Source organism: Carya illinoinensis, chromosome 12, assembly GCF_018687715.1.
Source record: "Carya illinoinensis cultivar Pawnee chromosome 12, C.illinoinensisPawnee_v1, whole genome shotgun sequence".
NCBI lineage: Eukaryota > Viridiplantae > Streptophyta > Magnoliopsida > Fagales > Juglandaceae > Carya > Carya illinoinensis.
The window spans coordinates 21,638,898-21,663,348 of NC_056763.1; the positions used below are offsets into that span (position 1 = coordinate 21,638,898).

Below are 24,451 nucleotides of genomic sequence, written 5' to 3' on the forward strand. Positions count from 1 at the left end.
AAAAGGAAGAAATAAATTAAAATAAAGTAAACGGGTCTACTTTTGCCTAATTATCTAACCTAACGACTTACCAAAAACCTAACGTCTATCTTTCCGGTTCGCTGGCCGTCTGTGCCTAAATTTCAGAGTCAGACGGCGACTTGCGACCCATAATCCGATCCGGTGAGCCTTCTCATCATATAATGTGTTCGTGGGAATGGAATTTTCTGTTTCAGTGTCAATTATGTGGAATGCGACTCCATTATATTCTTTTCGATAATTAATATAGATGTAGTCCCCATGTACCCAACAAAAGAATAATATGATTCACGGTATGATAAACAAAGCAAAGTTTCTTCTTTAGTTGGAAAATTATTGGGCTGGGTTTTCTGCTTTGAAAGTTTTTTGTTTTCTGTTGACATGCGATCTTTACCTGGGAGTAATTAATAATTTTCTGTGATCCGATTGTAAAAATACTGTTGCATTTATGTTAATTACAGTTTTGATGTTCTGTTAAATTCATGGGTTTCAGGTTTTTTTTTAATTATATTTTGTCTCAGCACAATTCTCTCTTGCTTCAATTTGGGATTGCGGATAAGATGTGCCGTCAGAATTCTTGTGCTCAATTGTCTGTAGAAAAGACGACTGCAGCTGAAGAGAGTCTACTAATATATTGCAAGCCTGTTGAACTGTACAATATTCTTCAGCGCCGTGCTTTACACAATGTACTACTATCTTGCAGAATCCTTTCAAGTTATCTTTAGCTCGTTTATGTTTTTTAAGAATGTCTAGTTTGGAACCATTATACTCTAAAAGCTTAAGTGTTATTCTTTTATTGTGTAGCATGAGTACTGAAACACTATGAGATGCAAACCTTCTTAGGAAATTCAAGATAGTACCAATTTCCTCATTTAGAATTTTATATTATAAGCTCGATCATCTTGATACTGATGCTAATATGGGCTCAATCTTCTCCACTGCACGCCCTTCACTTGTTGGCAGTTGGCACCCTATATACGTGAATTATTTGGGTCCTCAAAATTCTAGGTCACCTGCATGCACTCTAGCCTTCTACTTTCTAATGCACTTTATTTTTTGTAGCCTTCATTTCTTCGAAGATGTTTGCATTACAAATTACAAGCAAGGCGTAAAAGGAGGTATGAATTCTATGTTAACATCTAATTATCAAAAATATGTTAGTCATGAAAATCAATGTTCACATCCATCCCAACTTTCTACTGGAATCAGAACCCACAAATGTATTAATTTGGGCCCTTTGTATCACAAAATGTGTATTTTTGGAGGCTGGTGAAATGTTCTATATTTGGCATAAGGGCTCGTCTTCCTAAGAGAAACTTTTTCTCTGCTAATAGATCGTTTAAGTTTATCTTCCGTGCAGTCTAACTTACTCTTAACATTTTCTGGATCATATGTGTCAATCACAGTAATTGAGCATCCTGGTACTGTAAAATAAAAGATAATTGTCCAACTAGGAAAAAGGGACAAAAAACTAGCAAAAAGATAATCCTCTGAACATTTCACTCGGTATTCAACTAGGTGACCAACTTTTGAATCTTCTGAGTCAACTCAGTTCCATATTTAGCTTGGTTCTATCGATTTCTAGCCCATATCGGTGTGGTATTGTCTTTTTTTTTTTATTAATATATTTCAGCCTGTTCTGTTGTTTTTCGGCTGTTTCAATCGATTTCCCATAGTTTAGGCCCTTCTTGGTGGTGTTTCAGGTGGTTTTATAGTAGTTCCGCTGGATACATTGACTTATAGTAGCCCTCCATCGAGTTCCAATAATTGTGGGAACCGATCTGCCTTTGTTGCTTGTAATGGTAGTTTTGGCAGCTTACATGGTGCACATGATGGTTGAGCTGGTCATGGTTCACATGATGGTCGTGACTTTCAAGGAGTTGTCATACTAGAGGTCGTGAATCTTGTAAATATATCTATTGTGGTCATGCTAATCATTATATCAATTATTGCTGAGATCTATATGGAAAGCCATCTGGGTTAGTTCATCATGTCTTTACTTCTCGGGATAAGCTACCTTCATCATCAAGACTCCTCTCTAACCTTAGTCTTAAACCAGATTCTGAGATGATTCCAATTTCTTGAGTTGATTATGCAAAGTTCTTAGCTCATTAGTGGATTACTGTCTTCGCCATGGCTATTCTTCCCTGTTAGGTATTGCACTTCTCTGTCATGTATTCCCATTCAATATCCTGGGATCATCAGTTCTGGCTCAACTGAACATATGACTGGTTGAATAATTCCTTGTCTCATTATCATCCAGTTTCTTGGCCTAAAAGCTTGCTGACAGTGCCCTAGCTAAAGTTCCAGGCTTGGGAAAAACAGATATTGCTCTTAATATAGACGTGTTGTCTACCCTGTACATTCATGGTTTTTCCTTCAATTTATTTTCTATATGCAAAATTACTCTCTTCAGTGCTCTATAAGTTTTTTTTTTTCTTTTTCTATATATTGCAACATCCCATGACAAAAAGAATGATTGGTGTAAGGCCTGAAGTTGGTGGCTTTTACCATATGGACATGGCCCTTGTCTCTCCTCTTCAAGTACACCAATCTTTGTTATTTTCTTTCAGATAAAGGAATTTTATGTTTGACTATGTAAAGAACACGTGTCAAATCCTTTTTCAATGTATCTATTTGATAAAGGCATTATTCATTAGACATCTTGTGTTCACACACCACAACAAAAGGTATGGTTAAACAAAAGAATCATCATTGTAAGAAGTCTCGCAATTCACATGCATGTTCCTAAATGTTTTTGGAGTAACGCATTTTTTACTATGCAATATTTGAGTAATTTTATGCCTTCCTCAGCACTTTAGGGAAAGTCCCCTCACTCTATCTTATTTTGTACCTCCCCAGTCTTCTCCATGCCATTGAAGGTTTTTGGGTGTTTGTTTGACATAATATTAACCCTGGATGTAAGAAGCTTGATCCTTGTGCTAATAAGCATGTGTTCCTTGGTTAGTCTCCAAAAAAATAGATATTGTTGCTATAGTCCCTTTTTTAGGAAATATTTTGTCAATGGTGATGTCACATTCTTTGAATCCCCATTGTATTTTGAGAAGTTCAATGTCATGATGACTACACTTTCGACTCATCATGCAACTCCATTATTGGTGTGCTTATGTCTCATCCCATGTCCAGCTGATTCTAAGTAATCTTCTACTTTATAATCTTCCCCACCACGTCCTACAACTCTATTATCAGTGTACTTTTGTCTTTTGCTACAATCAACTCTGTGCCTCCACATCTTTCTCACCATCTTCGGATCCAAGTCTCACCAATGTTTTAGAATCGCTACCTATTGCTCTCTGGAAAGGTACCTGCTCTTGTGTCACCAAGCATCCTATCTGTGACTGCCGACTAGTTCTTTTCATACATTGTCTCCTTTTTCATGCTTCACCTCCTACTTCCTATATTCCTATCCTTAAGATGTGATATCTAGCTCGGGTTGGAGGCAAGCTATGTGATGTTGCAATACATCATAATAGGACTTGGGATCTTATTTTCTTACCTCTTTGTAAAAGCCCGGTTGATGGCCAAATACTATAAATAAACTTGCAATATTTATTATGAGGACACTTTCCCTGTGATTGCCAAATCTCTTCTGCTTGGGTGTTGATTTCCCTTGCTGCTAAAATTGACTGCCCCCATTGTTTTAGTTGGATATTAAGAATGTATTCCTTGGTAAATTTACTCAAGGAGATATACATGGAACAACAACCTAAGTCTGTCGTTCAAGGGTAGTATTGAGATAGTGTATATAGGGTAACAACACTTGGTATTGTCTAATAACGGTCACTAAGGGCATAATTTGGAAGTTTTCTTTTCTGCGATATTAAAATTAATTCTCCACAGATGTCAAATAGATCATTCAATATTTCAAATGCGTACTGATGTGGGTTACATCCTACTTATAGTATATGCGGATTGTATTGTGATTATTGGGAATAGCTCAAGAGCAATCACGAAGTTGAAACAAATTTTGCAGCACCTATTTTTTAACAAAGACTTAGGTAAACTTTGAATACCTCACTGTATTGAAGTTGCAGTTTTCAGGAGGGTATCAATTTATCTCAGAGGAAATATGTTCTTGATTTTTGGGAGGAAACGGGTCTATTAGGTGCTCAATTTGTTGATAGTCCTACGGTATCCTAATTTAAAACTAATCAAGAATAAGGCGAGTTATTGGAACATCCTAGTAGCTATTGTCGCTTAGCTGGAAAGTTGAGATGTCTTACAATCGGCAGTCTATGTATATATATTATTACTTATAAAAATAAAAAGCAGGCTACATATGTCATATGTAGTTAGTATTATTAGTTTGTTCTTGGAGGATCCTAGGTTTCCACATTGAGAAGTTGTCACTCATATCATTCAACTTCTGATGAGAGACACTGATCTTGGTCTACTGTATAGACCCACATGGACACCTCAAGGTAGAAGGTTTACAGAAACAGATAGATGGCCTACTACAAGATATTTAACGCTCTCAGGTGGTAACATGATCACTTGGAAAAGTAAGACACAACAATGGCAGTGTGATCTTGTGTAAAAGTATAGTACAAGGCAATGACTCATCCTACTTCATTTGTACTGTCCCTTGATTAGGTTGCCAACACATTGCATCTAATCCCTTCTTCCATTAAAGATCTAACACGTTGAAATTGATTTTCATTTCATCTGAGACAAAATGTTAATAGGAGATATATTACAATAGTTGTGAAGTTTTGAGACCAATTGGTTGATATGTTACAAGTTTTTGTCTTGTCGATTAGAATTTATTTTTTCCAAACTCGTCATATGTGATATGTATTTTCTATCTTGAGGGGGGGTGTTATTGGAAATATAGTAGTATTAATATAAGGAAGATACAACTGTAATGAATTCTAGGTCATCTGTATGCTCTATATGATAGAAGGTTGTCATGGCAGCAGAATTTTCTTTTGCTCTCCTTTCCCTTATACCATAACACACTGATAAAAAAATCAATTCCATTTTTTTGTATAAGTAGATATTTTTTTGATATTGAAAAAGGCATAGCCCAAGTACACAGGAAGTATACATGTGATTACACCGAGTTAGGAACTAGAAATGGTTACTAGGAAATCATGAAAGTTGAGACCATTAAAATCTATGACAATGGCCCACATAAATAAAATCTTCCAGGGAAAAAAATTTCGATTCTCAAAATAAACTCTTAAACTCTTCGGAGCACTCTCGATTCTCAAAATTTCGGTCATTCCTTTCACTCCTAATGCACCAACGTAGACAAATGTGAGTGATCTTCCACACAGCTGCAATCTGTGGTATCCCCCTTGATCCCTCTCCAATTAGCTAATAGGTCAACCACCCTTCCCGGCATAACCCATCCTAATCCCATTTCGTTGAAAAAGTAATTCCATGAGGCCCTTGCAAACTCACAATGTAGAAGTAAATGATCCACTATTTCGCCACTATTTCTGCACATACAACACCAGTCAATAAGGATAAACCCACGTTTCCTTAGATTGTCAATGGTCAGAATCTTCCTAAAGGATGCAGTCCAAACAAAAAAAGCGGCCTTACTAGGTGCTTTACTCTTCCAAATGCTCTTCCAAGTAAAGTGATTACTAGCTTAAGTAGTGAGAACCTCATAGAAAGAGCGTACAGAAAATTTTCCTTTACTAGAAGGAGACCAAACCAACTTCTCCACCACTGTATCATCAGTTCCAATTGTGTATAACAAGTTAAAGAACTCAACAAGGGCACCAACCTCCCAAATGAAACTGACATTCCACTATTGTGAGCCATTAGTAATTTCCCTCAAGTCAGCCACCAAAGCATCTTGTTCCCATGCATTTCTGGAAATAGAGGGATAAGCATCCTTAAGAGCCATATCTCCAACCCAAACATCATGCCAAAAAATGATTCTATTACCATTCCCATACATTGCCTAGTGTGGCTAGAGAAAGACCTCCAACCTTTCCGGATATGATTCCATAACCCCACTCCATATGCGCCCCTGCCCCTAACTTCATTAGAGCACTAACCAACCCCCCTCCCCCCCCTCCCCCCTCCTTACTTATGCTCCCGTACTTAGTATCAATCACCACCTTCCATAATGCTTCCCTCTCATAATTATATCTCCATAGCCATTTCCCAAGGAGAGCCTTGTTGAAGACCCTCAAATTGCGAACCCCCAACCCCTCATTGGAGAGCACACCTTGTCCCAACCAAGTGAAGCTTAAACTTGTCAGTAAGTCCAACCCACATAAAATCTCGTTGGAGCTTTTTCTCTCAATATTATTTCTTATAACTCCCCCCCCCCCCCCCCCCCCCACCAAAAAAAAATCTATTTTCCTATGCTTACACATCCTACTCAACTCAACTTAATCAATTTTATATTCCCATTTCATATTACAAGTCAACTCAATCCCAATTGAATTGGTGTTGGCTCTATGATTTTTCATCAACTAGTAGGGGTGAGCCACAAGTATTTTTTTATACCATTCCATCCTCCTATAAAAAATAACTCTTTGTTGCCTTCCTATTTGACATATTCTCTATTTCTGCTCATTCTATTTTAGTTCTTTCTTTACCTCTTTCACTCCATTATTTTGGATTAAATTGGTCTTGTATTAGTGCATAAGAGCATTCTTAACGGATTATCTATATCCAAAATAAAGTGTCCTTTTTAACTATTGGACAAAAAAACCGCTTGCAACAGATTAGCCAATACCAAATTTTGTAGCTTTTAGCTACAGTATTTGTAAAGATAAAATCAAATTTGATTGCTACTGTACAAGGAGCAAATCCTTATTTTATTATTTGCCTGTATCTCTCTCTCCTCTTGATATTTTCTCAACACAACTGACATCCGTTTCTTTCCCTCGAATTCTTTTTCCCATTTTCACTTCTCTTCTTCCCATAATTTAATTAGAATATGATTACTAATTAACATATAAATAGGTAGAATATTAAAATATAATAAAGTTAAATATATTAATAATTAAAAAAAATTAAATATTTTTTTAATTATTAATTACTCATTACTATATAATGAATAAATGGATAATCCAATATGGAGATTTGATGTGAATAGGCAAAGTCAAATTCATCTGATATTATTTTATTGTTATATAATGAAAAAATAGCTATTCCAATGTGGAGACTTTCGTGAATGGAATAGCCAAGATCCAAATTCATCTTACATTCATCAAAAGTGTCCTTTACATATGCATAATCTATTAACAATGCTCTAAAAAGTATGCTTGCCTACGGAAAGAAAAATTAAAGGAACATTTTCAGTTCATGTTGTTATCATCAATGTGCTAATCTGATGTGTCTTTGGTTTATTTGTTTGCTCTAATGGCTGGTTAATATCCTTGGCTGAATATTCTTGAATAGATTGAAGGCTGGAATTGTAATTTTCAACTATAGAGACTACAACAACATGCTACAGAAGACTGAAGGTATGTATGAATGTTCTGTCGCTTCAGCATGGTACATCGTATCTATGACCTTAGTTATTATGAGTCATATAATCAAACTGCATATTCCGTCTTGCTGAACACCTTTTATATACTTCTTTTTGTCCATTAATGAATTTGTTGTGCTTGTAAATGGATATTCCCATGTTATCTTATCTTTTCGGTATGCTGATGGGTTCCAGTCCATCATATATGTCACTCCAAGTACATTACCTGCAGACAATACTAGCACTGGAAGGTTTGGTTTGGTGAGTTGTTTGGTTAATAGGGACATAGAATTATAAAATAAAATTAATCAAGAATGGTTTCCCCCCCTTTTTCTTCCCTGCCAATATGTGTTTTCTGAACTCTTTGTTTCTTTCTATTGATTTTAGGATTATAATTATATTCTCCTTGTATTTATATGCATGATCTCCAGCTTATTCCTTTTCTCCTCATTAATTGTACTCATTGTTGTATACCAGAAAATTTGAATATAAAAATTTGATTTGTAATTTTGCTTCTCAAAAGTCAAGAGCTGTTTTTAAATAAAATTTCATTATTTTATATTGAATATAAATTATTATTATTAAATCAAGGCATCATCTAAATTTTTTGCCATAGACCACAAAATATATTGAGCAGCTCTGGCATTGTATCTGTCAACATGGTGTGCTGGTAAATGAAGCAGCTGAATGATGGAAAATCAAGTTGAGAATCTCAAAATGATCTTGAACTGCTTGATAGGGGGGTGAGGGTTCTTTTGATGTTGTAATGGGTTGCTGATTTCAACACCCATATGTCAAATACAATTGGATGTGCTAGATTAGTCACTAGTTGTGATAGCAATTTTTTGGAGAGTTTCATTGTCAAACTTTATATTTAAAGCTTGATATGTCTGGGGAAACCTTGAGTCAGTTGGCTAAATCATCGATCATGGCCCAAGTCAATTGGATGTAAATGGGTTGGTAATACAGCCAAATATGTTGCACCTATCGTATACCCTTTGGGATTTCCTAATTTTATTGGTTAAGTCCTTTTTGCTTCCCACATTCTTCTTTCCCAGATTATTTGATTTCTTATTATTTCATACATTTTCTTGTCTTTTCTTTTGGATGATGGTGCAATATTTGTTTTATACAAGTGTCTATGGGTTGCATCCCCTTGGCATCCTGAGTCTACACTATTGCTTATTGAAAAAAAGGGACTTTGACGACCTTCAACTATGCAAAAATGGTTGAGCATCTCTGAATTTCTTAACTTCATGGACATTCAAGGGCAAGTGTTGGTAAGAATCCTCTTGTATTCTCAAACTAACTAGCCTCTTCTTATGGTGAAGAACTGGGTGTTATATCATGCTTCAGCCACATAATTTCCCTGCATATTCCATACATACACTTTTTGGTTCCCTTGTGGGGGGTCAGCATGATGAAGCTCATTGGACTAGTAGGGAATGATGAACTTTCCACCACACCATGTCATCATGTATAGATGATGGTTGCTTATAAAAAAAAATGTGTAGATGATGGTCCGCCATGCTTTTTCATACCTGCCAAGGAGAACATAAAGATGTGTTGATACCCTTGATTTTCTGTTGCCTAGTGTTTACGTAGCTCTTTAGCTTGATTTGAGAGATTTAGGGAGCTTAGTTAGAATCAGGCTCATCCTAGTTGGTCATGCTACCTATTGATTGTGATTTATGCAATTATGACCTTCACTGTTTATGTTGTCAATAGTGGAGATATAGGACAGATATTGTTAACTGTCTTAGTTTGTTTATTTGGTGGACAGAAGTGAGAAGAAACCATGATTTTAGTGTTTAAAAAGGTGGAAGAAAGGTAGGGTTTGTACATTGACTTTTGTTTCAAATGTCTAGGGTTTGATGGCTGAAGAGTGCAGGATATTGAAGATTAAGGAGGTTCCAGAAGTTGCTGGTTGAATCAATTTTGACTCTGTTGTTGATTGTTTATGGTCAAAAAGATTTTGGATCATGGAAATTAAGGATTTTTTATAATGGCTGACTATTAAAACACGGCATTGTGAAGAACAGTGGTAGATAGAGCTAGTCATCCATGCCTTAATACACCAACACACTCAATTTTCCACAAATCAAAGTTGCCAAATTTGGAACTCCTAGAAAACTCAACCAAATTTTATTATTTTTTCTTCAATGGATGTAGCATGTGGGAGCAATGGAATAAAAGTTTGTGTAGTTAAACATCTTCAGTGAGGAGCTTGAGGCCAAAGATCTTAGTTCAAATGTGACATCTTGGTCGTAGAAGGGAATGTTCATTGCAAAAAGCAAATATTTCAGGTTTTTATTTCAAATGGTTTTACTTGGATGAATACTCAGAGGCACTAAATGAAAATAATTGCTCTTTTTATGTATTTTACAAGTTTGATTATGGGTATTAAATTGAAGTTGCCTCCTTTAGTTTATCTTAGCACATCTGGATACCTTACCAAATTAAACAAAAATGATATTGAAGTGAGTAATAACTTTATTCTTTCTTAATTTATCGCTCGTTTATACATCATATTACATGATTAATAAAATCTCTTCCTACTTAAAAAAAAAAAAAAATATTATTGATGTAGGATGTGTGCTACTTAACTTGATTCTGGTCAGATGCTAACTATTTTATGTTTCTTTCAACATGCAGTAACTGATGACTTCGCTTGTCCATTTTGCCTGATGCAATGTGCAAGCTTTAAGGTGGATGGCCGTATTGGTTTTGTTCTATTTATCATTTCATTAATTTTTTTGATAGGTCTATTTGACATTCCATTCATGATTACATGTTTAACAGAAACTATTAAATTTTTAATTTTGCCCAAGGTTGAGGAAATAATTCCCCTAAATTTGAGTGCACTGGATGGTTCAAGAGTAGAAACTTTCTTATATTTTTTATCATTCACATAAAGCTGTGCAAATCTCAGAATTTTTCAAAAGATGGATTTCTATCTTAGGTGTTAGAATACTTCATGCTGTGAAATGTTGATATTGAAGCATTTTAAAAAATTTTATTTTCTCCCTCGAGTTCCACTATTTTAAATTATCCTCTGTTGGGACTTATTTAATGTACCTGTAAAACTATAATTTAAAATTAGCATCTGATTTGTGCTCGCTTTTTTTCCGGAGTTAAGTGCCATTTATTTTTTCCATACGAACTGTTAGGCTAGCATTTCGATTGTGCCAATTGAATCATTTCATGAAATTTATTGCTTTGGTTTCTTAAAATAGAGATGGATTGTTAATATCTTAAACAAAGTAATTTTCTTTGACCATTGAAAACAATGCCTCCATTTTTGTATGCAGGGTCTTCGGTATCATTTGTGTTCTTCACACGACCTATTCAACTTTGAGTTTTGGGTTTGTAATTTAAATATCGAGTCTCCTGCTGCATATTGAGCCATTCTGGAAAGACTGTCAAGAAACATATTTTTTGTAGGTAACTGAAGAGTATCAGGCAGTGAATGTCTCTGTGAAGATTGATATATTAAGATCTGAGGTAATGACTCCATTTTCACCCGTAGACATATTCTAGACACTTTTCATCAAGGTTGAATAACTTGTTTGTTAACATGTTTGGATAAGAGCAGTTCATAGGGAACTAAGTAGGGGATCTGGTGTCTGACTTACAATCTTCACCGAAGGATTTCTCTTAGGGACTCATGAGAGAATGGTCATGATGTCTTATATATAGACAGATAACTGTGGATCATGCAGGGGTGTAGCTTGGTGGAGGTGGTCAGGGGTCAGGAACTTCTACTCAAAGAAAAGGAAAGGAAAAAACCACGGGTAATCTGGGGTTTAGTCTTAACGGTGGTTCCCATCCAAACCAGCCTAATGCATCCGACCTCCTCTCCGAGCCCTGCCCAACTTCAACCCTGGGAGCATGGGAGTTGCTATCTTCTCTAGGACATATTCCACCTATCATGTTATATGTGTTTTGGGCTTTTGGATAAGATCATATATATATGGTGCCCTTCACGTTTATATAGTTTTGTTTAAGAACTTGCATGAATACATGGTGCCTTAATGTGAAGAAAATTATGCATTTTGCTGCACCATTACTAGCTGGAAACAATATTTTCTTCTCCAGTAATGAGAATCATGCTCACTTCACCTTTAAAAGAAACTATTTTCAACCAAAGAGCATATGTTCTTTTCCAACTATCATATCATGTCGAATTATTTTGGTATACAGGGATGACTTATAAAAAAAAATTATTTTTGTGTACAGACTGTAGCTGCTTCAGTGGAGCCAAAACTGCAATCATTTTTGTTTTGGTCTGTTTTCATATGAAATAGCTTAAAACTTCATTTTGAAATCGTTTTTGTTTCTTACTGAGGATTGAAAATATTAATCGAACGGTATGTACAGCTCAAGGCCACGAAAGCTTAGGCGAAAGGAACTTGATCAAAATGAAAAGCTTGTTAATGTACAGTTCCTGGAGTTGGACTCACCCAGACCAGTCGGGGAACATATACATAATGGTTTTTTGGAGAAGGATGATGGTATATTCATTTCTTTATTTGCAACCTTAGTTTTTAATCAATTCTGCCATGGAAAAAGAAGTCATTCATGACCCGAATCCTATTGATTTCTTTTATGCACTGGAAAGGTTCTAACTTTACTGGTGCTACAGTCATTAGGATGTGTGTATGCATATCTGGACAGTAAGCAATCTCGTTTGTTCTTGAGCTTGTTATGATGAGTTTATAATGATTTTAGATCTGCATGAAGACATGTATCAAAAGCTGATAAAACTGACATACCAAAATAATTTGGTATAGTCTCCGGCTGCATGGTTAAACCAAGCATAAAGTTAATTGTGAAAACAATCCATGACAATTTGATTCAAATAAGGAATTAGTTTGATCTAGGTATTTCTAGATCCACGCTAGATTTAGTGTGCTGATTGCCTGCCTACATTGGGAGGTCAGATTATAGATCTCTTTTTTAAGTTTTCTTTGAACATGTGGATGCATAGCAAAGTTGCAATATATTTTTGGGACAGGTTACCATTTCGTTCCATCTTCATATTTATTTATTATGGAAGCCTGAAATTTAACTTCATGGATCAGATGTTCAATCATGTAAAGGCGAGATGGTTTCCAAGTCATTTCCTAGTGTGAAAGAAATGCATAATGGAAGGGTTGGAGGAAACTATGTTCCTGATTATCCTGGTGCTGCTGGGTGCATAGAGCGTGTTGCATCCAGTTCTAATGTTCCTGGCGTTTCAATTGCCATGGCTCAATCTTCTGTTGATCCTGAATGCGTTAAATCAGTATCTGGAAGTGATCCTGCAGTCCCTGCCAAAGCAAGGAAATCAAGCGCTGAGCGGTCAGACCCTAGAAAGTATGTTCACCAGGATTATGTTATGCCTCTTTTATTTCCACTCTTCAATAGCATTGCAAAGAACTCCTTTTATAAATTTATTTTATTTTTGTTCCAAAAAGCCTTCAAAAGCCTTTTATTTCTATTCTACTAAATGAAAATTGTGTCAAGTTTGCTTGAATACCCTCAAATGAGAGTTTCCGTATATTATATATGCTGCCAAATCTTAATTACAGCCTAAAAGTCATCTGTAAAACAGGAAAGAATAAAGGAATACAAGAAAGGAAATAAACTGAAGTTGGCACCTATACACATATATACAACTACTGCTGTTTACAGCCATATATAGATATCATTGACATCCCCCCTCAAATTGATGTTGGTCGATCAAGAAGCATCAATTTGTCAATCATGAATTGATGACGGTGGCGAGACATAGCCTTGGTAAAGACGTCAACAGTTTGGTGTTCGGTAGAAATGTGAGGAAGTATAATCAGATGATGATCAAATGCCTCACGAATGGAATGACAATCTACTTTAATGTGCTTGGTATGCTCATGGAACATAGGATTGGCCGCAATTTGAATAACACTGGTGTTATCCGCATGAAGAGGGGAGGAGTAAGTTGCGGAACACCAAGTTCACTTAGTAAACCCCGAAGCCACACAATCTCAGAACATGCTAATGACATAGCACGATACTCAGATTCGGTAGAAGATTTGGATATGCGATCCTGCTTCTTACTTTTCCAAGAAATGAGAGCATTACCAAGAAACATATACCAACCAGTAACGGAACGATGAGTATTCACACAAGCAGCCCAATCAGCATCACTGTAACTCGTTAATTGTAAGGAATTCTCAGTAGGAAAGAAGAAACCTCTACCATATGTACCTTTGAGATAACGAATGATCCGTTGTACTGCTACAAGATGAGATTGACGAGGTGCCTGCATAAACTGACTGACTTGTTGGACAACAAAGGAAATATCAGGTCGGGTAATAGTCAAGTAATTTAAACTCCCTACTAACTGCCGATACAGAGAGGGATCAAATAATAGTTCACCCTCATCTCGACAAAGCTTTAAATTGACCCCCAGAGGTGTAAGTACTAAGTTTCCAGATTGAAGCCCTGCCAAGATGAGAATCTCTTGGGTATACTTGTGCTGATGCAAAAGCATACCATGAGAACAAGAATGTACCTCGAAACCAAGAAAATACTGAAGTGGGCCAAGGTCTTTCGTATGAACAGTAGTTTTGAGATGCTGTTGTAGTCACTCAATCAAGTGAGAATCAGAACCTGTGATAACTATATCATCAACATAGACTAAAAGAGCAACAAGGCCAATGATAGTTTTCTGAATAAAAAGAGAAGAATCAAACCGACTCTAAGTTAAATGAAAATCAAGAAGAGTGGTGCGAAACTTCTCAAACCATACACACGGTGCCTGCTTTAAGTCATACAAAGACCGCTTCAACCGACAGACCTCAGTGGAAGATGAATTGAACATACCAGGAGGAGGAGACATATAGATTTCTTCCTTCAAATCCCCATGTAAGAACGCATTTTTCACATCCATCTACCTAAGAGACCAGCCTTTGGAAGCAGCAAGGGCGAGAAGAGTACATATAGTAGTTGTCTTAGCGACGGGTGCAAAGGTCTGCTCATAATCAAGGCAATACTCCTGACAATTTCCAAGAGCCACTAAACAGGCCTTATATCTGTCAATAGTACCATCAGGCTTGAGTTTAATAGTGTACACCCATTTGTAGCCAATGAGTTTTACGCCATCAGGACATGGGACGATGTCCCAAGTGTGGTTATCCTGAAGAGCCTGAAGTTCATATTGCATAGCTTGCCACCAACAAGCTTTAGCAGCAGCCTGAGAATAAGACTTGGGCACAGAAGTAGTATCAAGAGTAGCCTGATGGGCAGTATGTACAAACCCATACCTGTCCGGGGGACGTGAAACTCGAGATGATCGTCGAGGTTTAGTGGAGATGGGATCATATGTTGGTTTTGTGACAAGAAGGGGTAGCGGAGACTGTGGACGACGTCTTTGATAAACAAGCCCTGGCTTAAAACGCTCAAGAGTACAAGAGACATCATAAAAAATAGGCAACTGAGCAGAAGTAGAATCATGTGAAACGCAAAACTGGAAGAAATACTGGTTTTCAAATAAAATCACATTTCGAGAGACACGAAGCTTGTGAGCATCTGCATCATAACACACAAACCCTTTATGAACATTACTATACCCAAGAAAAGCACACCGAGCAGCCTGGGCAGAAAGCTTGTGCCGTTTAGTGGAGGGTAAGTGAACAAAACAAATACAGCCAAATATATGAAGAGAATTATACTCAGGAACAACACCAAACAGACGAGAATATGGAGAGTCAAATTGTAAATTAGGAGAGGGTAAACGATTAATCAAATACACAGCTGTAGATAAAGCTTCTACCCAAAAATGAGGAGGCGTGGAAGATTCAATCAACAAAATACGAACAACATCCAAAAGATGACGATTCTTACGCTCAGCGACTTCATTCTGCTAAGGAGTGGAAGGACATGAGCGTTAAGAGAGAATAACCCTTAGTTTTGAGAAAATTCTGAAACTCATGAGACATATATTCCCCCCTAGAGTCAGAATGTAGTGTTTTAATACAAGCAGAAAATTGAGTCTCAACAAATACAACAAAAGCTTGAAAAGTGGAAAACACATCAGCTTTTGATCTAAGAAAATATATCCAAGTGAAACAGCTATAGTCATCAATGAAGGTCACAAAATACTTGTATTGAGCATGTGAAAGAACGGGACTCACTCCCCAGATATCAGTATGAATTATCTCAAAACAAGTAGAAGCACGACTGCTATGTAAAGGAAAAGGTAAAGATTTGCTTTTACCAAGTTAACAAGAGCTACAATCAGAAGACACAATAGAAACAGATTTTTTATTCCCCAAATAACCTTGTTTCAGAAGATGATTCAAAATAGAAGAATTGGGATGTCCCAATTTTTTATGCCAAACATCACTATTATTACAGCAGTACAAGCAAAGGAATCAAAACTAGAAATGGAAAACTGAAGAGGAAATAGACGTCCCACTTTAGGCCCCTTCGCTATCACGTTTCCCGACACTTGATCCTGCACACAACAACCATTACGATCAAAATGAATCTCACAATTATTATCTACAAATTGGCCAACAGAAATTAAATTTGTAGATAATTCTAGTGACACAAATACATTGTTGAAAGAGGACCCCAAATTTCCAATTGCAATGATAGGAAGAGTATTACCATTGGCTATTTGAATGTGTTGATCACCCATATATTTACGAACATCATGTAAAACATTGGCATTTCCAGTCATATGATTGGAACCACAGAGTCAACCAACCGGGGAGAGGTGAGGAAATTTCCCTTACCTTGAAGACCAAGCGCAGAAAAAGCGGAAGCAATCATCTGTTGGACCATCGTAGGTGTAAGAGGAGATGAAGAACCAGCTGTAGGTGGATGCCCCGGAGTAGATACAAAGGGGACAGCAGCGAAATTAACCTGGGCAGCGGTGTGAAATCCTTGGCTCTGTCGATTCTGAGGTCGCACGCGACTGTCTTTAATAATATGGCCCTCCTTTTTGCAATAATTGCAGAATTTTCTGCTGCAATGTTTTGTAATATGCCCAAATTCCTTACAACTAAAGCACTGTATCTGTGTCTTGGATCTTCCTTTCCCTTGAGCAGCATATGCCACATTAACCATCTCAGTTGTCACAGTTTCTTGAGTGAGTCCATGTTGAGTAGCAAGACGCTGCTCTTCTCTCAATAATTTCCCCAGGCACACATCCAAGGAAGGAACAGGATTACGGTTTATCAAACCAGCTCGTGCAGTCTCAAACTTAGGTCTTAGTTTCATCAAGAATTGATCTCTTTGACTCTCAGCATGAACAACTTGGAATGCTTCTAGGGCTGCCTTAGGAACTTTGGAATATACTATCCCAGAATGCTTACTCCATAAATTTAGAAACCTAGCATAGAACTGTTCAATAGAGAGATTACCTTGTTTGTAGTTGGAAATCTCTAACTCAACTTGAAATTTGCGTGCAGTATTGTCTTGATAATATACACGCCTAAAATAGTCCCACATCTCCTTAGCAGTAGTAAATGATTGAAGGTTGTTGACCATATGTGTTCAACAGAACTTAATAGCCAGGAAACAATCTTGGCATCTTTGCTAGACCAGGAACTAAATTCTTTAAGGTCAGTAGGAGCCATAGAAGACCCATCCAAATGACCCCAGAGTTCCTTCCCTTTCACAAACATCCTAAACTAAAATTCCCAACTTGGATAATTCTTCCCATTAAAACGAATAATGGAATTTTTGCCTGACATAATTTCCCAAGAATAGAAGAAAACGAGAGCACCAAAAAAAAACTGGCTGGAGAATTAAAAATCGAGAGGACCAAAAAAGAATACCTGAAACAACTGGTTCCAAAAATAATCAAAGTGCCGAAATTCACAATATACTCCTCCAAGAACAGAAAGTGCCGAAATCTCTAGAATCAATTGGTCCAAGGACAAACCACTTGTATGAAGCCAGAAACCACGGGTCTGAGAACAGACCACTCGAATGAACCCATAAAATACTGGGCTGAAAACAGACCAAGCCGATTATCACATAAACACTAGTCTGAAACAGACAGTGCCAATGACCCCAGAAAACACTAGTCTGAAAACAGATAGTGCCGACGAACCCAAAAACCACTAGTCTGAAGACAGACAGTGCCTATGACCCCAAAAACCACTAGTCTGAAAACAGACAGTGCCGACACAAGCAACGTCTACTAGCCCAGGAAGAACTGATGCCAAAAATTTGCCCAGAAAAAAATCTAAGGCTCTGGTACCATGTCAAGTTTGCTTGAATACCCTCACATGAGAGTTTCCGTATATTATATATGCTGCCAAATCTTAATTACAGCCTACAAGTCATCTGTAAAATAGGAAAGAATAAAGGAATTCAAGAAAGGAAATAAACTGAAGTTGGATCCTATACACATATATACAACTACTGCTGTTTACAGCCATATATATTTACTGCCATATATAGATATCATTGACAAACTGCAATCATGTGCTATTTGTTTTGGTATTCTGTGCATTTAAAGCAGATAGGTTTTATCAAGCGGCTGATGTTCCTCCCTTCCATTTAGGGCCAATTTCGCTTCATTTTATGACCGCCTTTGGTAACTCTGCTGGCGGCCTTTCAATTTATTGATCTTTTAAATAAGCAATTCACAACAATAGTAGTTTTTGTGTGCACCATACTACCAAATTGTAATTAGTTCAGCCTCAGCTTTTTTTTTTTTTTTTTTTTTTTTTTTTTTAATTTTTAATTTTTAATTTTTTTCCTTTGTAAGATTTTTATTTTTATTTTTATTGGTACTGGGTATCTGGGAATAAAACCTTGACTAATCCTGGGGGTAGAGAAGGCCCTTGGCAAGGAAGGAGTTTTCCGCAAGTGCGCCTAGGGTAAGTCAAGGAGAAATTCCCCAATCCTGATTCCTATTGCCCCAAGAGTGTGATAGTGGAGATTCAATCCCAAGAAGTCTGGTTTATGCGGCTCACCCCAGAGCCACCACACCACCCCATGGGATTTGTAAGATTTGAATATAAAATCTACAGCAACCCTACCTGTTTACCATTTGAAAAAACATTGATAGTGTTGGAGTTTGAGATCAAAATCATCATCGCATGTGTCCTATGGTCATTACTTGAATAGAATTTACTCATATAATATTGTCATGCTGAACTGTATCCTGAACTTCTGGACGTGTTTTTACAGTATGAAAAAAATTTTAGACGTACTTCTTGAGATTTTTTCCCTTTTTAAGAAACATATTTTTTGGGCATACTGATTTATTTTTGAACCTTAACACATTTTTTTTTCCAGCCGTGTGCTCCTGCAGAAGCGACAGTTCTTTCACTCTCACAGAGTTCAGGTAATCAGTGATTCTTAGAACTATTTTCGGAATTTTGTTTCTTCATCAATAATCTTTATATGCTTGAGTTATAGGATGTTGGATGCATATCCCACTCATTTTAAACTTGATCTTAGCTTTATTATACTTAACATACAGTTTTTGTCCACTTTAACATGCCCTGTACTTGTAAAAAAAGGACCCTTTTTGTATTATTCCATCACTGTTGATGCTGCAGTACAGTTTCTGTAGGACATCTTTTCAATAATTCAGGGGCCGACTTTTCTCTGATAGGTTTTCTTGAATAAATTTTGTAATTTAGCCAGTGGGAGCGAGTAATTAACATAAGCAAAATTGCTTATGTTTTTATTTTCCATAAATATACGTGTTATTAAAATCTTATTTTGGGGTTTTCATAGGTTGTATTTGTTGTAGAAAATCTCATATAATGTAGTGCACTCTTCTATCTGTCACAGTTGCTTTTCAATGCGGTTGCTTTCTAGAACTGGGCCCTCACAGACATTGTGTGATTGAAAAATGAAAGTTGTTAAAATATTAGAACTGGGCCTTCGCAGACCTTGGGGTTTATTAGAGCATTTCTTTTAACTGATATTTTGCAGGCATCCTTTTTCTCTTTTGAACTTTTCAAATGGGCCGCCACTTTGTATCATAGCTCCTCACACCATTGTCCTTCACTCATAACTGTTTTCAGCACCTGGCATTATATGCTGGTTTTGCTTGTATAATTCTCAGATCTTCTAATCTCAGCTTATGTCTATTTTACTTTGAACTCCTCTAAAGTAGCCACTTTGATGTATGCGTGCAAATGGGCGGCACATTTGCTTGTAATAACTTTCGTTCTTATTAACTTTTATATAATTATATATATACAAACACACATAAAAAGATTGTCTGATAATTCTTGATCTCATTGTAAAATTGGCTTTCAGTCTAATATTTAGTACATAGCCTCTAAGTGTAAGCTACTGTGATGATGATGTTAAGAATTTCAGCAAGATTTAGCCAAGGATTCTTCTATTTGTTTCTGTCTTGCTTGAGTCTTGTGCACGTGAAGTTCTAGTTCTTTCAAGACACTTCTGATTTCAAGTTTGCTGAATATCTTCTGTAAGAGGCATGATTCACCTTTTCTTAGTTTCTAGTGGCTAGTGGACGCTTTCATTGATATTTTCGACTTTCTTATTTATATTTGTTGAGAGAATCGTTTACAAAGCTATTTGGAGAGAGAGGAATGCAAGGACTTTCCAGGAAACTAGGGACACAACCTACTTATGTCAGTAGTATAGTTACAATATTTTGTTTGGATTAGATTTAAGTGTAAATACCCTACATGGTCTTTCACCATCTCAGGAAAATAGGTGGCTGCGAAGATGCTAGTCTAATTTCTAATGCATTCTTATTTGTGCACTTGAAGCCTATGGCATTAGATCAAGTACTTTCAGACCGGGATAGTGAAGATGAAGTTGATGATGACATTGCGGATCTTGAGGATCGAAGGGTATGCTTGATAATTATATCTGATTTTTATTGCTTCTTTCTCTAGATTGTGGTTCTTATTGTTTCTGCATAAATTGGTGAATGCCAAACGAATAAATGAACTGCTTCGAGAAGATTTTATCTAGTTGAACAGGACAGAAAGAGAAGACACAGAGAAGGTGAGAATAAACAGAACAAAGAAGAGAACAACGGCTGTCAAAAAAGAGAAATCCACTCCTAGGGTTCTCACTCCACTTATGGATTACGTACACAAGTATTGAGAAAAGAAAACACAAAAGCACCCTCCAATTTAGTAACAAGCAAATAACACACAGGCTCCTTTTTTATGTAAAAGGATTTCCGTAAAATGTTTTCACCATTTTTTAGTGCCTGATTGTTTATGCAAATCATTCTCTTCGAAAGCATATGCTCTAATTGTTTGTGTGAATTAATACCTTCAAAGATATGCAAGCAGCATTATCAAGCTTAGCAAAGGAATTTAGAGCTAGAAAGTTTGGAAGTTAAAATTAAGTGTACTTTAGTTCATGTTAATCCTAAAGTACGTATAAACTGGATGTCGTGAGTTGTGATTTATGCACTTTAAAGCATAAGCACGTATTATTTATCAAAAAAAAAAAAAAAAAAAAGCATAAGCACGTATAACCCCAAGGGGTGGTGTTGTGGTCCTAGGGCAAGTCATATAAACTGGATGTCGTGAGTTTTAACAGCAAGGAGTCATATAAACTCCTTGCCATATGACTCCTTGCTGAGGGCCTATTCCCCCTTGGAGATTAGTCATGACTTTGTTCTAGACACCTGGTGCCAATAATAATAATAATAATAAAAGCGTAAGTGTGAAAATTGAGTTTTGAGAGCATTTCTATTATTACTTCCCCCCAAACCTTGCTTCAAACAGAGTTTTGAGTAGGCTGCAGGATTTACAGAGACGAGCAAGCCAAGTTGACACCAAACTGTTGAACCCTTTAGAAATTAATACCAAACTGTTATGTTGCAGATGCTTGATGACTTTGTAGATGTTACAAAAGATGAAAAGAAGCTTATGCATCTTTGGAACTCATTTGTGAGAAAGCAAAGGTAGTTATATTTCTTTACGCGTAGCATTCTGATATTTCTCAATGTTTATATTTTTATTTGATTTAATTTTATTTTTTTGTGCTTTCTTCTGGCTATGAGTGAGTCACCTCTTCTCTATCTTCATTTTTTTTCCGTAACATACCGTGTCAAGGAAATTCATATAGCACCTAGGTGCACCAGTTAATTTTTTCAGTGAGGCACATTCTTTTGAGTGAAAACTTTAATAACAAAAGGAACGATTATTTTAATTCTGGCAGGGTGCTGGCAGATGGTCATGTTTCCTGGGCATGTGAAGCGTTTTCGAAGCTTCATGGACAAGAACTCATCTCATCTCCAGCTCTCTTTTGGTATGTTTTTTGGTCCTAGTAATTTAAGAAGCTTAAATTTGCCCTGCTAACTAAGGAGACTAATCTTTTTTCAGTTGTTAAATGTATTTTTCTGCTCTTTTATTTTTCATTTTTCTGGTTTTTGGTTTTCTTTTTTTTGGGGGGGGGGGGGGGGGGGGGGGGGGGGGAGTTGTTGTGTCGCAACTATTCAACTGATCTATCACCAGTAATATTTTTGTGGGTGATTTGTACAATCTACGCATGACTAGCATAGGAATTATAATCAGTTTGTGGAACAGTCAGGTCAATTTAGAATCAAAATATATGTAACAAGCAGACATGAATATTTGCATGTGCCTTTCTTGTACCACCCATATAATTGGCCTTTGCCATAGATTAATCCTTTTTTTTCTCATTAGGTCTTTATCCCCTAAAATTAAAATAAAATGAAGTGCTTGAAATATATGGATTAACAATCCTGACTTGATTGTATGGCAACTTCTTATACTACTCATCTTTTACTAGTAAGTTAGCTATTCACCCAGTGAGTCTCAAAAGCAGTAATCTCACCCTCCGGCCATTCTTATGAGGGAGAAAGTGTCATTTGAATTAGAGTCCATTGACATTTACAGAATTGAAATCTCGTGCCCCTAAAGTCAATGTGAACTGCTTCACATAAGAGGCATATATTTTTGACCTGAAGGAGATGGCATTTGTAATACACCCGAAGAACTGTGTTTGTATGGATGGAAAGTGCAGGAAAATTGGTCAAATTTGGGGATGACCTTGCCTCCAAAGAAAACAGAGGGAAACTAGAATTCATTGCATTAAACTTCTTGATTGTCCTCTACATACATCTAAGCATTTTATACCAATTTTCCCTCACTTTCCATCCATCCAAACACAGTTCATCAGGTGTATTACAGCATACGAATGCTTTATCTATTAAATGAGGTGTTTAATATTCAACTGGGATAAATATTTGATCATTAGCCTCCGCATTCTCTGGGAACAACATGCTACTTAATGACATCTTCAAGCTCGTTTATACCAAGTCACATTATGCCCTGTGGTCAAGCACTTGATAGCCTAACTATTTTCTTGAATTTAGTCATTTACGCTAACTTCATTTATTTATTTATGTTTGTATAGCTGAAATTTTCATATAAATATGCTCGTGGGTTCAGGTGTTGGAGGTTATTCATGATCAAACTTTGGAATCATGGTCTTCTTGATGCCTGCACAATGGACAACTGCAGTTTGACTCTTGAAAAATGCAGAAATGAGGGATCAGATGCTATGAAAAGCTAATGAGGAGATTGTTAGTTTCTTTGGTTCTAAATCAAATGGAGATGATATTTCTAGTTACATTTTTTCTTTCTCGCCCCCTCCTCCCCCCCCCCCCCCCCCCCCCCCCACCAAAAAAAAAAAAGTCTTGCTTATACGAGAATCATCGATTCAGAAGAAATGAGATTCATATTCTTTTCATGGCAGCGAAAGGAACCAGGGCTTCCATCTCAGTGATGTATCCTCTTAATAAACGAACCTCTGGTTGTTTTAAATTTGTCGAGGAAAGCGGTCTAGACTTGTGACAATGGCATTTCCAACCCATGGGATGTATAATCACACCCTAATCTTAGCATTTCTTTCTTCTTATAAATTAGTTGTAAAGTATTGAGTTATACCTGACCCTTATTTTTTTTCTTTTTATTTTGATATCTCCTTTCAAGCTGCAATTGGATCAAACATTTGAATTATCATGATATTTAGACTGGCTCTGTATGGTTTCTACAGGCACATCATGTTGATGAGATCTTTCTTAAATCATTATATTACTGCGCCTTTTTGTGTATATGTGTGTGAATTTGAAATAACACTACACTCCCACAAACTCTCATTTCTATGCACAGCTCTAACTTTCAGAATTTTCATCTAACCTCCAATTTAAAGCATGAGTAATAATTGTCCTCACGTTCATATCTATGTCCTTGAGATGGGCAAAAAATAATGATATTACACACTGAAAATAATCATTACTGAAAAAAAAAATGGTTTTAATGAAATATAAATTGATCTCCTTTCATCTTTCAACATGACAAACCTAATGACCTTTTTGCTAGAAATAAGCCCAGCTCGTTTAAAAGAAGCACATGCAGCGATGGCCAATAGTTGGGGAGTTTGGTTGTCACAAACGAGAAAAATAATTCTATTTATCAACTTACACCCCACATATTATATTTATTTTAATTTTTTTTTTTTCATTTTTTCTATAGTAAATATGTGAAGTATGGATAATAAGTTGAACAATTTAATTAGTTTAACAAGAATAAAATAAAAAAATAATATTAAAATATATAAAATGTAGTGTGGGATTATGAGTAGCATCTTTCGAGAGGAAAGATATATTGACATAAAGTCAAACTACACGATATAAATTGGATAGAAATCACAGTTATTGACTTGACTGAATTTTATAAGAGTAATTCTCTATATATTTATAATGTTACTTATTTATCAATTTTCATTTGAATTTTAAATTTCATAATTTTTAACATATCAATAATTGGCACATAAAGAAATAAGTTTTTTTTTTTTTTTTGTAAATTTTTCTAAAGAGTAATGGTATACATCATACACTCTCATCCCACTTTCTTTCTACTAAGTAAAATGTGTCACATTCATCACAATTGAATGATCATTTATTACATTTTTCTTTATCATTCAATAATAATGAATATGCCA

The 24,451-nt window shown here is 36.2% G+C and overlaps 2 protein-coding genes across 6 annotated transcripts; one reads left to right on the forward strand and one right to left on the reverse strand.

Moving 5' to 3' along the window:
* On the forward strand, positions 1-23,561 carry LOC122289536 (polycomb group protein EMBRYONIC FLOWER 2-like). Of its 5 annotated transcripts, XM_043096631.1 has the most exons (16): positions 1-162; positions 540-704; positions 1,081-1,136; positions 7,411-7,475; positions 10,136-10,188; positions 10,792-10,845; positions 10,925-10,984; positions 11,720-11,766; positions 11,861-11,994; positions 12,565-12,838; positions 18,767-18,815; positions 20,227-20,310; positions 21,304-21,383; positions 21,641-21,730; positions 22,897-23,030; positions 23,204-23,561. In XM_043096631.1, the coding sequence occupies exons 2-15, from the start codon at positions 579-581 to the stop codon at positions 23,018-23,020; spliced, it is 1,296 nt and encodes a 431-aa protein (XP_042952565.1). In that variant the 5' UTR covers positions 1-162; positions 540-578; the 3' UTR covers positions 23,021-23,030; positions 23,204-23,561. The 5 variants fall into 5 exon arrangements, with proteins under 5 accessions (XP_042952565.1, XP_042952564.1, XP_042952568.1 ...); XM_043096630.1 differs by having other exon boundaries at positions 22,897-23,561; XM_043096632.1 differs by having other exon boundaries at positions 25-162; positions 512-704; positions 22,897-23,561.
* LOC122289538 lies at positions 15,763-17,925 on the reverse strand. The gene is made up of 2 exons (XM_043096635.1): positions 16,246-17,925; positions 15,763-15,962 (listed from the first exon to the last, which is right to left on the reverse strand). The coding sequence occupies exons 1-2, from the start codon at positions 17,000-17,002 to the stop codon at positions 15,925-15,927; spliced, it is 795 nt and encodes a 264-aa protein (XP_042952569.1). The 5' UTR covers positions 17,003-17,925; the 3' UTR covers positions 15,763-15,924.
* Positions 23,562-24,451: the final 890 nt, after the last annotated feature.

Bases quoted from the DNA above. Each gene is read 5' to 3' on its own strand.
- LOC122289536 (XM_043096630.1), top strand. From the start codon at position 579: ATGTGCCGTCAGAATTCTTGTGCTCAATTGTCTGTAGAAAAGACGACT. The intron at 1,137-7,410 runs GTATGAATTCTA...ATTCTTGAATAG, and splicing joins CAAGCAAGGCGTAAAAGGAG to ATTGAAGGCTGGAATTGTAA. The intron at 10,985-11,719 runs GTAATGACTCCA...TTTTGTGTACAG, and splicing joins TTGATATATTAAGATCTGAG to ACTGTAGCTGCTTCAGTGGA.
- LOC122289538 (XM_043096635.1), bottom strand. From the start codon at position 17,002: ATGGTCAACAACCTTCAATCATTTACTACTGCTAAGGAGATGTGGGAC. The intron at 15,963-16,245 runs GTAAGGGAAATT...TGTTGTGTGCAG, and splicing joins TTCTGCGCTTGGTCTTCAAG to GATCAAGTGTCGGGAAACGT.